General features: G+C 49.7%; 1 protein-coding gene across 3 annotated transcripts; it reads right to left on the minus strand.

Moving 5' to 3' along the window:
• Positions 1 to 1,631: 1,631 nt before the first annotated feature.
• On the minus strand, positions 1,632 to 11,764 carry TLCD3A (TLC domain containing 3A). Of its 3 annotated transcripts, XM_050763586.1 has the most exons (5): positions 11,545 to 11,764; positions 11,134 to 11,217; positions 6,362 to 6,563; positions 3,781 to 3,876; positions 1,632 to 3,272 (listed from the first exon to the last, which is right to left on the minus strand). In XM_050763586.1, exons 1-5 carry the CDS (start codon positions 11,664 to 11,666, stop codon positions 3,003 to 3,005), a joined length of 774 nt encoding a protein of 257 aa, XP_050619543.1. In that variant the 5' UTR covers positions 11,667 to 11,764; the 3' UTR covers positions 1,632 to 3,002. The 3 variants fall into 3 exon arrangements, with proteins under 3 accessions (XP_050619543.1, XP_050619542.1, XP_050619544.1); XM_050763585.1 differs by having other exon boundaries at positions 2,780 to 3,876; XM_050763587.1 differs by lacking the exons at positions 1,632 to 3,272; positions 6,362 to 6,563 and having other exon boundaries at positions 3,819 to 3,876.
• Between the last annotated feature and the right edge of the window lie 4,879 nt (positions 11,765 to 16,643).

Here is a 16,643-nt window from a genome sequence, read left to right on the forward strand (position 1 = left end):
TCTCACTTTGTCTCTTCTAAGTCGGCCTCAGCAATAGCCCAGGATTAAGTATGCTCTGAAATTGGGTTCAGTGTCTTCAAGATTAAATGCAGCCAGGAGGAACATGTTCATAACTGGACTTTTCCATGCTAGATTTTGGCAAATAAGCCCAAAGTTGAAACCATGTGAGTGGAAAAAGCAGTACAGGGTACGTATAACCCCCTTCAAGAGTTATTTCGTCTTTTAATGTTTTTTCTTGAGGTATCTTGGAAAGGACAGCAGCTTGGAAAATAATCCAGTCCAGCCCTGGTTCTGCCTCTGGCCATGAGATTGCTGTGCCCGAGAGGCCTGCACAATTCTAAAGTGAGAGGATTGGAGGACCAAGATAAACTCAGCAGTGAGGGGCTAGGTTAATGACCTCAAGAAAATGGGTCCCCTCTGAATTGAGGAGTGTGTACAGTCTGTTGCTCAGGCTGGCTTTGAACCCCTGGCCTCAAGTGATCTCCCACCTCAGCCTCCTGAGTAGCTGGGACAATAAGCACTCCCACTCACCGCCCATACAGTCTTAACTCCATCTATTCAGTCACCCGCAAAGGGGCTACTGTGAAGACGAGACCTGGCAAACCCAGCGGAGATGTGCTGAATGGATGAGTCACATTAGCTTCTGCCTTAGGAGGGGCTGTCGAAGTTTGGATGAATGAATGGTTTGGATAAGGGAATGACGTGTGCAGGAATGTAAAAAATGAGTTTGGGCCGGGTGCGTTGGCTCACACCTGTAATCCCAACACTGGGAGGCTGAGGTGGGAGGATCACTTGAGACCAGCCAACATATGAAGGCCCTGTCTCTTCGAAAAACAAAAACAAAAATTAGCTGGGTGTGGTGACACACAACTGTAGTCCCAGCTACTCAGGAGGCTAAAGCAGGAGGATCACTTGATCCTGGGAGGTAGAGGCTGCAGTAAGCTGAGATCACACCACTGCATGCCAGCCTTGGTGACAGAGTGAGACCCTGTCTCAAAAAAAAAAAAAAATTGAGAGTGGGCTAGACATGGTCACTCACACCTATAATAATCCCAGTGCTTTGGGAGGCTGAGGCCCGAGGATCACTTGCCAGGAGCTTGAGACCAGCCTGGGCAACCGAGATAACCTGTCTCTACAAAAAGAAAAAAAAAAAAATGAGTTTAAGGTGTTTGAGGTATGAGGAAACAGAATTGGCTAGGGAAATTTTTATTGTGTGAGATGAACAGGGGGAAAAGAGTATGTCCCATCACTACCTCCATATCCACACCCTCCTTCCCAGTGGGGCATCACTCAGGTTCTCTCCTCAGGTAAAGTAGGCTTGGCTCCTTGACCAATAATCGGGCTTCCACTCTCCCAATTCTTAGGAAGAAAGGGTCTCAAGTTACATGTGACCACTATATGCTTGAACTCTGGGAACCTTCAGTGTATTATTGGGACCATGAACCACACAAATAGGTTTGAGTAAGGTGTGAGCTAGACCTTTCTGGAGGCTGACAGCACTCACAACACACCCCTCTGCTAGTTACATGGACATAGACGTGGAGCTACAGCACACAGCAGCCGGTCAGGTTGGGTCACAGGATGATTCTTACAGGAAACTGATATCGATGTATTTCACAAATGAGAATAAGTTGGGAATGTTAGTGCAATTTAATCACCATAAGGGTGACTTAAAGATACACTGATAGTTTAAAAAACAAAAAAAAGACAATTAAAAAATAAGCGTTTTGTTCTTTAAATGGCACCCATTAAAGACTAAACAGTCAAAATGAGACAGATCATTCAGTCCTTTAGACATTCACAACTAATTAAAAGGCACTTTAAAAATCCACTTTTTAAACTACCACTTGAGAACACATGGTAGCACAGTCTCAAACCCATCCTAGTTGATAGGGAATGATGAGTGTTGGCACCAGAAAATCCTGCTTGCAGAAGGGGGTGCAAGTGTCGGTCCACAGGACAGCCTCTGGCCAGGCTGGCTGCCCTCTCGCTCTGCAGCCTTCTGTGGCTAAATGGCAGGACACTCACACAGGAAGGGGCCTTGGACCACAAGCTCTGGCGTATCAGGAGGCTGAGTACTCAAGTATTCTGCAGTCTAGATGACACATTTTGTGGTTTGGAGTACAGAAGTTGGTTTTCACATCACATGAAAAGGATGGTGTCATAGAGTGGGGTTACCCAGTAAACATCTACCAGAGCCTTCATTTCATGTTGCCCGTGTAGTTTTTATGAGCATGTCCTCTGCATGTGGATATGGGGAAAGCTGGGCATGAAGGAGTGTGTTAAAAAGAACAGTATCTGTGACTGACTGCAGTAAGCTCACAAGTTTGACACTGTCAGACTTACCAAGTCAGCTTGCAAAGGTTGTGCTGGCCTTTTGGCCACACTATCTACTCAGGCTCCCATCCTTGCCTCCTGCCTGCCCCCACCCCCAGCCCCACCCGTGAGACTTCTGATTGGAAGTCGGTCAACTCTGACCCATGGATGAGAGGATGACGCAAAGAACCAATGGGTTATCTAGTAAACGATCAAAAACTACCTACCCACAGTGATTGTCCCAGGCCAATGTCACAAGAAGACATTACTTGCTTCTGTGGGCCCAGTGCCGTGGGTACTGCCCTGAGTGGTTGGAAAGGTAGGTAGCTGCCGATATAGGGACAGGCAGATGCGCAGACGCTTATCACCCTGGTCCACCGATCACACCCCATGCTTCCACCTCCCAGAGCTCTTGAGATAAGACCCAAAGGATCCTTGGGCTTGCATTAAAACCACTTTGCTGTCCGTGGAGGTCTGACAGGACTCAATAGTTGTTACTACAAAAGTGCTTTTGCAAATAGGGCAAGTTAGAAGGAGGAGGTAATACGAATATTCTTTAGAAAAACTCAAATCCATCTGCTTATCAATACCCAAAAGTCTGAGGCCACCCAGGGCACAATTCGGTCCATGGAATGCTGAGTGGAGGAGGCAGCTGGTGTGAGGCTGCGCCCGACTCCCAGGAGCATTTAGCCATCCTTTTTGGCTTGGGGAGTGTCAAAGAGCCGGACTGCCTTCCTGCACAGCAGACAGAACCAGTAGAGCTGAGGAGCTATGAGGAAGGCATTGGCCATGTTGCAGTAGAAGGGGATGCTGAAGGGTACTTGGAGCAGGCTTAGTCCCTGCTGGCGGCCATAGGACCAGTACATGAAGGGGAAGAGAAGGATCCGACAGCAAAAGAAGGTGGCCAGTGTGAGGATTCCATTCACCTTGTACAGAAGGGTGTGCTGCTGCTTTAGCTGCAAAAGAAGAGGAAGGAAAAAGGTAAGGTCCCTAAGAAGCTGGGCATCAGGGAGCGACTGGCCCAAGTCCCACCACAGTGAAAGCCATGCAGGTGCAGGTGCTCATCAAGACCTCGGCTGTCAGATTCCCTGGCGCCCAGATGTTTGTCTAGTTTTCTAACACTTGGAGAAGACATTCTTGAACACTATCATACTGATATGTACAGATAATCTCATTTTCCCCAATAGTGATGTTGAATTTGACCCAGGCCACCCAGCTAACAGGAATATAGAAACCATGGATTGAAGTATGTGACCAGGGAAAAGATAGAATGAACTGTATCAAACTTAGATCAAACCTACAATTCCATCCCCATTGGCTGAGATGACCAGCCAACCTGTAAGGCTGTTGAAGGATCTCCCATCCCACTCTTCCTGGCATTAGGGATTTCTCCACACCTACCATCTCTGAAGGAAAAGCAGAATCCACTCCCTCCCACACTCCTGCCATTTCATTCATACATGCCTGAATCAGAACCCTGCCCAGTGACACAAATGGAGTGCTCAGTTCTGCCATGAAGATGCAGCCAACAAAGAAATCCCCGAGGTCTCCCCGAAGGCTCTGCAGATGACAAAACGAAAAGGGGAAGTAAGTGGAGGTTAAGAAACCACCAGAAGTAAAATTCCAGCGGGGGCTATTGAAAAGGGTAACCGTGAAGGGCAAGGGCAGACCCAGTTACTGTCCCGCGGCTTCCGTGGCACCAGCACTTTGATGGTCCAAGCCCTAGGATCCAGAGGCAAATTCAGACAGGATGATGGCATCACACACCAAGCTCTGAATTTTGATGACAGCCGGAAGGGAACGCTGCAGCCTACTTTTATGTATCGAACTGAGTCATGCCAAGACACTCAGCCTGTTCGGTTCAACAAAATGTGCCAGGTCCTGGGCTAGATGTTAGGGTCTGAAAGCACCCTAGATGTTCTGGTTTCTAGATGGTAGGTCCCAGAGACTTCTTAAAGAATTTAGTGCACGTTACCTCTTTCTTTTTATGTATTTGTTTGTTTGTTTATTTTTGAGACAGAGTTTTGCTCTTGTTGCCCAGGCTGGAGTGCAATGGTATGATCTCAGCTCACTGCAACCTCTGCCTCCTGGGTTCAAATGATTCTCCCACTTCAGCCTCCTGAGTACTTGGAACTACAGATGCACATCATCATGCCCGGCTAATTTTTGTATTTTTAGTAGAGATGGGGTTTCACCATGTTGGCCAGGCTGGTCTCAAACTTCTGACTGGGATTACAGGCGTGAGCCACCTCGCCCAGCCTCCTTTTTCAAGAAAGCAATAAGCATGGTAAAATATCAGCTCTGCCACTTAGTACCACTGAGTGATATAAGAATACTCTTAGAGCCCCCATTTCTTCATCTATAGCTAATAGTTTCTAATATTTAGCAAGCTATGAACTTTTAAATCACATGCCTGGCAGGGTGCAGTGGCTCATGCCTATGATCCCAGCACTTTGGGAGACCGAGATGGGAGGATCCCTTGAGCCCAGGAGTTCCAGATCAGCCCGGGCATCATAAGGAGACCCCATCTCTTTATTTAAAAAATAATAAATAAATAAAACATGCCGGCCAGGAGTAGTTGCTCACGCCTGTAATCCCAGCCACTTTGGGAGGCTGAGGCGGGTGGATCACTTGAGGTCAGGAGTTCGAAACCAGCCTGACCAACATGGTGAAACCCTCTCTCTACTAAAACTAAAAAAATTAGCTAGGCATGGCGGCGTGCACCTGTAAACCCAGCTACTCAAAAGGCCGAGGCAGGAGAATCACTTGAACCCGGGAGGCAGAGGTTTCATTGAGCCAAGATTGCACCATTGCACTCCAGCCTGGGCAACAAGAGCAAAATGCCATCTCAAAAAATGAATAAATAAATAAATGAATAAATAATAAAAATAAATAAAACGCATGCCTTCCCCCTGGCAGGCATTCAAGAACCAGGAGTTTCCCCTCAGCTTTCCCATTGCTTTTCCTTGTTGGGTGGGCTTTTATGGGGAAATGGATCTGGGGAGAAATTAGTAGGATATTTGTTTTGAGAATCTGTGTTTTGTGACGTCAGAATAATCCACACAGTGCTCTCTGGCACTGTTGTGTTGCTTTGTATTATATTTGTATTTTATGTCATTTTTATCTTGTATTGAACTAAGGATAGAACCTCTGACAAACACTAGGGCATCACAGAGGGCTGGGGGTTTGTTAAAAAGAATGCTGGGGCCAGGGGCAGTGGCTCACGCCTGTAATCCCAGCACTTTGGGAGGCCAAGGCAGGAGGATCAATTGAGTCCCCAGAGTTTGAGACCAGCCTTGGCAACATGGAGAAACCCCTACAGAAATTACAGGAATTAGCTGGACGTGGTGGCGTGTGCCTGTGTTCTCAGCTACCTGGGAAGCAGAGGTACGAGGATCACTTGAGGCCAGTAGTTTGAGGCTACAGTGAGCTGTGATCGCACAACTGCACCCCACCCTGGGTGACAGAGTGAAACCCTGTCTCAGAAAAACAAAAAGGATGTTGATGTTGATGTTGGTGAGGAGGATCACAAGCGTTTCACACATAATGGTGTTCCTCCACTGTTCACCTGGGGGAGGTGGCTGCTGAAGCAGCAGGCACAAGGAGAATGGGTGCCTATGAGTGGGAAAGAAAAGAGGGGCAATCCCGACTCCTAAGTAACGGTCAAGATGTCCAGCTCAGGCCAGGTGTGGTGGCTCATGCCTGTAATCCCAGAACTTTGGGAGGCTGAGGTGGGTGGATCATTTGAGGTTAGGAGTTTGAAACCAGCCTGGCCAATATGGCAAAACCCCATCTCTACTAAAAATACAAAAAGCCGGGCATGGTGGTGGGCACCTATAATCCCAGCTACTCAGGAGGCTGAGGCAGGAGAATCACTTGAACCTGGGAGGTGGAGGTTGCAGTGAGCCGAGACAGTGCCACTGCACTCCAGCCTGGGCAACAGAGTGAGACTCCGTCTCAAAAATAAATAAATAAATAAATAAATAAATAAATAAAGACATCCAGCTCAACCCAGCTGCTGGTCTGCTGTCCTGGAAGGCCATACCTGTGCGACTGGCACAAGGACAAAGAGAATGACCGCATGATGTGTGATCATGAGGCGGTTTCGACTTAGGAAGTTTCGAAGCGTGAGGGAGGGCCCACGGTTCTGGTCTCTGGTTCGGCACCAATCACAGAGGTACATGGCGTATGAGTCATAGATCATGTATGGAATCAGAAACCACACATACTCCCGGGCAAGCCAGTGCCTGAAAGAAAGCATATGAATGGCCCGTGAAATCATTGTGGATATCCATTACGAAGGCTCACAGCCAAGCTTGGTGCTTGATCAGCTATTATTACTCCAAATACTTTACAGTGAAGATGTTGCAACTGATAAACACGGAGAGCAGACCACTTTCCGTTTCAGGGCTGATTCATGAGTGTCAAAGGCAAAAAGCAGGCATTCAGTCAGCCCACCTGTTTAAGCAGCTTGCTGTCACTACTTGCCTGACTTAGCTACTGATTTGTAATACATGTTCTGGCATTTTGTGATAAAACCGATTTTGATATAGATAGATATACAAATAAATCAACAGCCCCCGCAAGAAGCTGGTTTGGAAAGTGTCCCAAATCACAAATCCAATATTTCTGGTTTAACTCCTTAGTTGCTCAACAGTTGGGGGTTTACTGACTTAAATCCTGGAACCTGTGAGTTTTGTGTCTGCATGTAACCCCACTCTACGGAGTTTCTGGGAGGCAACCCTGGCCATTTTCTTTACAATTCTAGAGCTAGCCGGGTGCGGTGGCTCAAACCTGTAATCCCAGCACTTTGGGAGGCTGAGGCGGGTGGATCACGAGGTCAGCAGTTCAAGACCCACCTGACCAACATGGTGAAACCCCGTCTCTACTAAAAATACAAAAATTAGCCAGGCATGGTGACACGCACCTGTAATCCCAGCTACTCAGGAGGCTGAGGCAGGAAAATCGCTTGAACCTGGGAGGCAGAGGTTGCAGTGAGCTGAGATCGTGCCCCTGCACTCCAGCCTGGGCAACAGAGTGAGACGCTGTCTCAAAAAACAAAACCAAAAAAAGCAGGTCTGGAAATAAGCCTGAAGCTCAAGGGCCACATTATGGCAGTTAGGTACCAGGAGAGAGGCTAGGTCAAAAGACAGTTTTCCCATTTACTTGTCCAAAGGGGCTGAATCATCATTTGCTGAATGGAAATAATAGTTGATCACTGTCCTAGAGCAGATTAGAAGGGAAGTCTCTACAATTCATACCACGTGGTTCCCAATGATAAAGAAGCATTCCACAGATGTTTTCTGTGAAGAAACATCTAAACGAAATCACGTACTATCCAAGGATTCCATTCACTTGGTCAGCGAATGTTTGATGCACATCCACGGGTTAGGTAGAAGATCATTCAGTTGTATGGTTCTCAAGCTACCTGAACATCAGAATCACCTGCAGTGCTTGTTAAGAGCTCCAGTCCCCAGAGATTCTAAATTGTAAGCCGAGGGCCCTCAAATCTGTATTAACTTTGTCTCTGATTTTGGACAGAGCCAGTCCACTGAACTGCAACGTTGGAAATACAGTCCACAGAGGCACCATCTGAATTTCTGCTCGAGCAACTCCACACTTACCACGGCGTAAATAATGCATAAACAAATCAGGCAAGCAAGTAATGGCAAGTATGACACACTTGTAGGTGAATTCATTAGCCAGGCTCCTTTTTTGTTTGTTTGTTTTTTTGAGACAAAATCTCGCTCTGTTGCCCAGGCTGGATGTAGTGGCGCAATCTCAGCTCACTGCAACCTCCGACTTGCGGGTTCAAATGAGTAGTTGGGATTAGAGGCACCTGCCACCACATCCGGCTAGTTTCTTTTTTTTTTTTATTTTTAAGTAGAGATGGGGGTTTCACCATGTTGGCTGGGCTGGTCTCAAGCTCCTGACGCCTCAGCCTCCCAAATTGTTGGGATTACAGGCATGAGCCACTGCACCTGACCTAGCCAGGTTCCATGTGACTAAAAAGATGCAGTACTTATTCCAGTGCCCATCTATGGTCTCAGGTGCTTTCTTGAAGCTGTTTCAAGTAAAATACCTACAAACAGCTACTAAAATTTTAGCTGAAATATAACTGGCCTCTCCCCTTGAAGGGAACCTAAGGTTTTCATATTTTCACCAATTCAGAGATGAGATCTGGAATTGTGACTCATGGGTAGACTCCTCTGAAGATTTATGAGCAAGAGATCTAGATTATAATCTTAACCACCACCAGCCTGTGATTTAACTTTCTTTGTAAAATGAAGATGATAATCCTTGTCTTTACCTGTCAAAGTTGCAGTGAAGATTACATAATTAAATGTGGGAAAGTCGGCCAGGCACCGTGGCTCATGCCAGTAATCCCAGCATTTTGGGAGGCCAAGGCGGGCGGATCATCTGAGATCAGGAGTTCGAGACCAGCCTGGCCAACATGGCTTTACTAAATATACAAAAATTAACCAGACATGGTGGCACATGCCTGTAATCCTAGCTACTCAGGAGGCTGAGGCAGGAGAATTGCTTGAACCTGGGAGGTGGAGTTTGCAGTGAGCCAAGGGCGTGCCCCTGCACTCCAGCCTGAGTGACAGAGACTCCATCTCAATTAAAAAAAAAAAAAGCAGGGGAGGGGGAGTCCTTTTAAATGTTAAAAGGTACTATACAGGCTGGGCATGGTGGCTCACACCTATGATCCCTGCACTTTGGGAGGCCTAAGTGCGAGAACGGCTTGAACCCAGGAGTTCCAGACCAGCCTGGGTGACAGAGCGAGACCCCATCTAAAAACAACAAAGTACTATCTGAATTAAGTACTTAAATTGAGAAAACAACCTGGAGCTGTGACCTAGCCATTTTAGGGGTCTGAACCCCTTTAAGAATCTGACTAAATCCTTGGCCCCATACCACATTCTGCCTATAATTTGGGGGAATTTATAGATAACTCCTCCTATCTAATCACATTCTATATGAAGACATAAAATGAGAAGGCACATAATAGAAAAATATTTAGTGTATGGTATATGAACCCTGAAAGGGCTTTTCTGGCCGGGCGCAGTGGCTCACGCCTATAATCCCAACACTTTGGGCAGCCCAGGCAGGAGGATCTTTGGAGGCCAGGAGTTCAAGACCAGCCTGGGCAACATAGGGAGACCCCTGTCTACAAAAAAAAAAAAAAAAAAAAAAAAAAAAGCCAGGCATAGTAGTGTGTACCTGTAGTCCAAGCTTGGGAGGCTAAGGAAAAAGGGTGGCTTGAACCCAGGAGTTCAAGACTACGGTCAGCTATGATCATGCCACTGCACCTCAGCCTGGGCAACAGAGACCCTGTCTCCACGGGAAAAAAATAAAGTAAAAATGTGCTGGGTGTGGTGGCTCACGCCTGTAACCCCAGCACTTTGTGAGGGTGAGGCAGAAAAATGACTTGAGCCCAGGAGTTCAAGACCAGCCTGGGCAACATAGTGAGACCCTGTCTTTAAAAAAAAAAAAAAGAAAGAAAAGTTGAACCCAGCCACGCAAATATTAACCTCTGGTGTCTACAATCAACCTCACTTGGTCTATCTTCTCTTCACATCTACTATTCATCACCAATAGCCAGTTTTGTTTTTAAAAAGGCAGAAGAGGTGGGGCGCATTGGTTCACGCCTGTAATCCCAGCACTGTGGGAGGCCGAGACAGCCGGATCACGAGGTCAGGAGATCGAGACCATCCTGGCTAACATGGTGAAACCCCGTCTGTACTAAAAATACAAAAAAATTAGCCGGGTGTGGCGGCGGGTGCCTGTAGTCCCAGCTACTCGGGAGGCTGAGGCAGGAGAATGGGGTGAACCTGGGAGGCGGAGCTCGCAGTGAGCCCAGATTGCGCCACTGCACTCCAGCCTGGGCGACAGAGTAAGACTCCGTCTCAAAAAAAAAAAAGAAAAAGGCAGAAGAAAAGCACAAAAATCATGACAGCAGGATTGATCCCAAGTAAGACTGCAGGCTAGAATGAAACAGACGGCCTGCTCAGGCCCCTCGCCGTCCAGTCTCAGCAGATGAGAAGCAGGACTTGGCAGAGCCCACAGGAGAGCAGGGCCTGGAAAGGCCGTTCAACTTTCCTGCACGTCCGACTGTGGTCCTTTAACTTGGGAGAAAGTGAGTGTGATTCTAGCAAGACCGGTGGGGGAAAAAAGAATTAAAATAAAAAAATAAAAGCACCACCATTGCCCAGGTCTAAATATTGTACAAAGCAGACTATTCTGGTCTTAATTTATGATTTGTTTCACTGGAACTGCAACTAGGTGCACATTTCCTGACCTGCCTGTGGACTGAGCTCTAACAGACATACCCGTGTTCTAAGCGCTGGGAGCCTCTCGATACCCTTTAGCAAATCTGCAGGAAAAACGAGAGCCGCGTTTGCATGGAAAGGGGAGGTGGGTTTGTTCCTGTCCATGGGGGGGCTCTGCTAACCACCCTGGACGTGTATTAGCCAATGATGCTTCAGAGTGGGAACCCAGTGAAACCAGCTACAAGAATCAGAAGCCATACTCCCAAGTCGCAAATGCTTCCACGCTTCTCTCTTTCGTGAAGGACCTGGATCCCTGGCCCACGCTGTCCGCTCACACCACCTGAAATCAGACTCCGCCTCTGTCGTCCTCTCTCATTTCCGCGGACTTTCTCCTAAGCTGGGGGTGCTCGAAGACTCCGGAGAGGAAGAAGGAGCCCATTGTGCAGCCAGCTTTTCCCATTAGTCAGCTATCTAAGCGCGCGTGTGAGAAAGAGCCACTGAAAGGTGACATTTGCAACAAGCCCCTGGCCCGGGCTCTTACCTGCCGGTGATCACGTCGTCGCAGGAGCGAATGATGACGATCCCCGAGCCGGTGGCCAGCACGGCGTGCACCGAGGAAACCAGCCTAGCGCGGGCGGAGAGGAAAACAGCGCGCGCGCTCAGTCCCGTCCGAGGACCGCCGAGAGCCCAGCCCAGCCCCTCGGCCTGACTCTCCCCCGCCGGCAGACGTGGGGAGCGGGCTCCAGAGACTCACCGGCCACTCCCGCCCGTCCCGGTCCCGCTCCCGCCAGGGGAGGACGCGGAGGGGCTTCGGTAGCTCGGGCCGCCGCGCCCCGGAGGGAGCAGCCCCCCGGCTTCCTGCCGCCCCCCTTTTCCGCCCTGGGCCCCGCAGCCGGGCGGGGCGGGGTGGGCAGCGGCCCGGGCCTCGGGGGCGTCTCGGCGGCGCCGGTACCTGGTGCTGATCATCACGCAGTCGGTGCGGCTCCATCCGGGCCGGGAGCGGCGCAGCGCCCAGGTGCAGAGCGCGAAGAGCCCCGGGAAGAAGAGCGCGCCCCAGGCCAGCGTCAGCAGCATCGGGGCTGCGGGTCCGGCCGCCTCGCTGGCGCCGCGTGGCTGGGTTCGGCTCGGCGCGCCCCGGCCCGGCCGCGCGTTTCTACCCTCCGCCCCGTCCCCGTCCCGCCTCCGCCCGGCGCTGGCCCCGATCCCGCGGCGCGGCTCTGCGCGTGACCAGGCCTGGCGGCCGCGATAGGGCGGGGCGGGGTCTCTCGCTGTCCCTGGGCCCCGAGGGTTCCCCGGCGTCCCCGGCGGGCGGAGGCGGAGGCGGAGGCAGGGGCGGGACCGAGGCGGTGGCTCCGGCCGGGGCCGCGGCGCGCGCGAGTTCCGAGTCCGCCGCTCCCTCCCGAGCGGCCGCGGGGCCGAGGCGGAGGCGGGAAGGGCCGCGGCTCCCCGGCTTCTGTTCCGTCACCCGACGCGCCCCTCCCCGACCTGCTCTCCTGGCCGGCCCCGGGCGGAGGGGCGGGGTGGGCGCGCGGCCGAGGAAGCCAGGTAGGAGCCCCCGCCGGGGTGGGGCGAGCCCTCGGGAAAGGAGGGAGGGAGCAGGCCTCGTCCGCCGAGCCCTGGTGCTTCTCGGGGGGAGTCTTCAGGATGTGGCCTCTTCCCGTCCCGCCACGATTCCTTTCCCGGTCCCTCCAGCGGCCGCAGCTGCCCCGGGGGGGTCTCAGAAAGCCTGAGGTCCAGGGCCGCCTGCAGCCCCCTCTCCACCTGCACCAGGAGGCCGACTGCGGAGGCTGCGGCTTCTACTGCCCCTCGGCCGTGGATCTCTCCGGAGACACCATCCAGAGACTCAGTGGCTGTGCTGTTGTTCTCAACGTGTCATTTTTTAAAAGGATCGGGGCCGGGCGCGGTGGCTCACGCCTGTAACCCCAGCACTTGGAGAGGCTGAGGCAGGCGGATAACTTGACGTCAGGAGTTCGAGACCAGCCTGACCAGCATGGTGAAACCCCGTCTCTATTAAAAGTACAAAATTAGCCTGGCGTGGTGGTGCACGTCTGTAGTCCCAGCTATGCAGGAGACTGAGGCAGGAGAATCGCTTGAACCCGGGAGGCGGAGCTTGCAGTGAGCCGAGATCAGGCCACTGCACTCCAGCCTGGGCGACAGAGCAGGACTCTTGTATCAAAAAAAATAAAATAAAAATAAAAATAAGTTATCGGGACAGGCGTCTAAACTTGAATGAATTGTAATATATTTCATTCGTGCCAAGCACCAATCACATGGATGAGGACAGTAATTTCAGTATCATTGGCTTCTCTCCTTTAGGAACTTCCAGCTTTATTTTGCTTTGGTCTGTATCTTCCTCAGCTAACAAATGTAGGGGGTGGGAAATACAGTTCATTTATGTTACTACAAATGAAGAGGTGTGACGGGTCTCCTCAGATCACCGTCATGCAAAATGCTGACCAAAATCCCATACGAGGACTTCGGAACAGCTGGGCTCGGCTCTCTAGGCCACGATTTGCTGGTCTGTGAAATGACAGGGAGGTTGGATTACTAGCTCTTTAAAGCTCTAGATTCTTAGGAGTCTAGGACTTTTACAAAGTGGCAGATGATTTCTGTTAGATGCCAGTTAAATTACTTTAACATGGCAGTTAGTGATGCAGGAACTGGTGTAGAGTGAGCACTTGTTTTTTTTCAATTTGGGTTCATTTGTTATGGAGTCTGAAGAGGTTTCTCAGGTTTAAAAGACAGTTTTCCTTTAGCGGTAGTATCAGTTATTAGGTTGTGACCTTCTGGAATGAATGTAGCCTCTAACATCTTCCCATATGTGGTTAAGAAAAGGGACTTAGCCAACAGGAAGGTGGCAGACAGCCTCAAGAAAAGCCTCAAACTTCATCCACTTAGGGCAACATCTCTAACTCCCAGATTCACTGCTGACATACTCAGAGAAAGGAGAAAGCCACTTCAGTTTGGTCCCAAGGTACCTGACAAATGCAGCGCTCTCCATATTTTCACTTTGCTTGTGGACGAAACCAGCTACCTGTGAACTCTCCATTCTCTCCAGGAAAACGACCCTATGAAGTCCACTGTTTCTTTCTTAAGCGTTTATCACAGTGACCTCCAGTGCCAGCGTTTCCAGAGAGTGACAGGTGGTTACAAGTCCTCCCTGCCTTCCCTCCTTAAAGGGAGCAGCACCTTGGCACTGAGTATGCTCACACTTTGAAGTGGTGGGAACCAGTCTCCCCCCACACAAGAAGTTGTTTGTACAGCTTGTAAAGCATCTTTATGAATTGAAAACAAAACACGTGTTTCATGTATAGAAAATAGCAAGTAAAGGCCGGGCGCGGTAGCTGACTCCTGTAATCCAGCACTTTGGGAGGCCAAGGCGGTCGGATCACAAGGTCAGGAGATCGAGACCATCCTGGCTAACACAGTGAAACCCCATCTCTACTAAAAATACAGAAAATTAGCCGGGCGTAGTGGCGGGCACCTGTAACCCCAGCTACTCGGGAGGCTGAGGCAGGAGAATCGCTGAACCCGGGAGGCAAAGGTGGCAGCGAGCCAAGATCGTGCCACTGCACTCCAGCCTGGGCCACAGAGCGAGACTCCGTCTCAAAAAAAAAAAAAAAAGAAAAAACGGCAAGTAAAATCAGTTTCAACGCTATGCTCAGTGAAGTCACCAGAATGTTTACGCTGAATCACCATAAAGCTAACAAGCGTCAACATGAACCTTAGCTTTTCCAGCGATCAAACCCCTTTGGGCAAATGATAAAGCCAAACGCAAACCACAAGTCTGGTTTTTACACAAACTTCTGCTCATCCTTCAAAAGTCTGGAATCGGCTGTTTCCTTCTCTCGGGAGGTTTCCAGGTCTGCCTTTGCGTTTGGGTCACGGGCCTGTTGTTTTCTTATTTGGATGTTTCTCCACCAGACTGTCAGGTCCTAGAAACAAGGACTGTGTCTTTCCATTTTGTACCCCCAGTCGGAGGCTGGCACATTCTGAGGGTGCAGGAGGTGTTTCATACTGTCCGAAGCTCATGCCTGTTGAGTACTTACTGTTTCTAGGTCCTGTATTAGACGTTTTGTGTACCTTGTCTCATTAAATCCTCACAACAAATGTTATTCTGTGTGTGTGTGTGTGTGTGTGTGTATGTATCAGCAAAATGAGACTCAGACCAGAGCAATTTAAAAATTGCCCCAGGTGACACTGCTGGTGGCGAGCTGGGATTTGAACTTGGTAGTTTCTGCCTTTAGTTCCATGTGCCGAATGACTATAAAAGAGGAGCCTGATAAGTGAGGAGGGAATAATAATTTCTTACAATGTAGTTTCTGATGAATACGGTTCCTAATTATTTACTCATAAATATAAATGTGTGTGGTGAATTTATGGGCTCTCATGCTGCCATGAACACTGTTCTGTGTTTATATGTAACTTTACAAATGTTCAAAGCACTTTCACGTGTATTATCTCACCTGGGTCTCAAAATAACCGAGTGAGGTTGGCTAAACTTATTTCCATGTTACCCGTGAAGAAAGCGACGTGCAGGATGGGCCGCTGACTCGCCACCCTGTGAAGTGACAAGGCTCAGGTTAGAACCTGGGGCTGGCCGGGCGCGGTGACTCACGCCTGTAATCCCAGCTCTCAGGGAGGCAGAGGCGGGAGGATAGCTTGAGCCCAGGAGTTCGAGACCTCCCTGGGTAATATAGCGAGACCCCATTCTCCACAAAAAGGGAAAAAAAAAAAAAAGAACCTGGGGCTGGATTCGTGTTCCAGGGTGGTTTCTACTACTCCAGCTGTGGCCCTGGGGTTTCACGAGTTTGTCATTACGCTGCTCGTGTGGCTTTCCAGAGTGAACTTTGGGCTACTTAATGGCAACATAAAACTCACCAAATTTAGACTGTCACCCTCTTGAACAGAGAATTTATAAAGCTCCCCATTCTGAAGGGCTACGGGGGGAGGTTTTCCGCCTTGAAAGCATGTGGGCCTGCCTTTCCGTCTGCTGTCCCCCATTCCTCTGGACTCCACTCGCTATCATTAGGGAATAGGACACAGGGACTCTCCCCATATCTGCTTCTTGGTTTCTTCAGCCTTAAATGGAAAATACCGTATTTACTTGTAAAATACTTTGCGAGTTCTCAGGTGAATGCCATTAAGATATGTGATGTGTGGGCAACTACCCTTGATCAAGGACCTTTTCCTCCTGTCTCGAAAAATCACGGACATGAAAAAGAAGTGAGATCACACGTGAGATACCTCCACATAGTGAGTACCAGAACCCAAAGGGAACTTAGGGGTCTCTGTCCACTCATCCACTTCAAAAATCCGAACACAGGCTGGGCACAGTGGCTCACAGTAGTAATCCCAGCACCCTGAGATCCGTCCAAGGCGGGAGGATCACTTGAGCTCAGGAGTTGGAGACCAGCCTGGACAACATGGCAAAACCCTGTCTCTCCAAAAAAAAAAAAAAAGTCGGAAGGGGTGGAGCCCACCCCAGTAACTCTAGTCCCAGTTACGCAGGAGGCCGAGATGGGAGGATCGCTTGAGCCTGGGAGGCAGAGGTTTCAGTGATCCCAGATTGTGCCACTGCACTGCAGTCTCGGCGACAGAACAAGAACCTCTCTCAAATAAATAAATAAATAAATACCCTCACAGAGAAAATGGACATCTCTTCTGAAATAAAAGTTACTTTGTTTAGAACCATACTTCATTTCCGCATTAGGGACCACTGAAGCAGAGGCAGAGCGGGAGGGACAGAAGGAGAAATGAAGAAATAGGAAGAGATATAGAAAGATACAGCACATGGGGTGGGCACGGTGGCTCCTGCCTATTATCCCAGCACTTTAGGAGGCTAAGGTAGGAGGATCACTTGAGCCCAGGAGTTGGAGACCAGCCTGGGCAACGTGGCAAAACAAAAAAATACACAAATTAGCCGGGTGTGGTGGTGCAGGGCTGTAGTCCCGGCTACTCGGGAGGCTGAAGTGGGAAGACTGCTTGAGCCCAGGAGGTTGAGGCTGCAGTGAGCCATAATCACAGCACTATACTTCAGCCTGGGCCACA

This window comes from Macaca thibetana, chromosome 16 (assembly GCF_024542745.1).
Source record: "Macaca thibetana thibetana isolate TM-01 chromosome 16, ASM2454274v1, whole genome shotgun sequence".
Lineage (NCBI taxonomy): Eukaryota > Metazoa > Chordata > Mammalia > Primates > Cercopithecidae > Macaca > Macaca thibetana.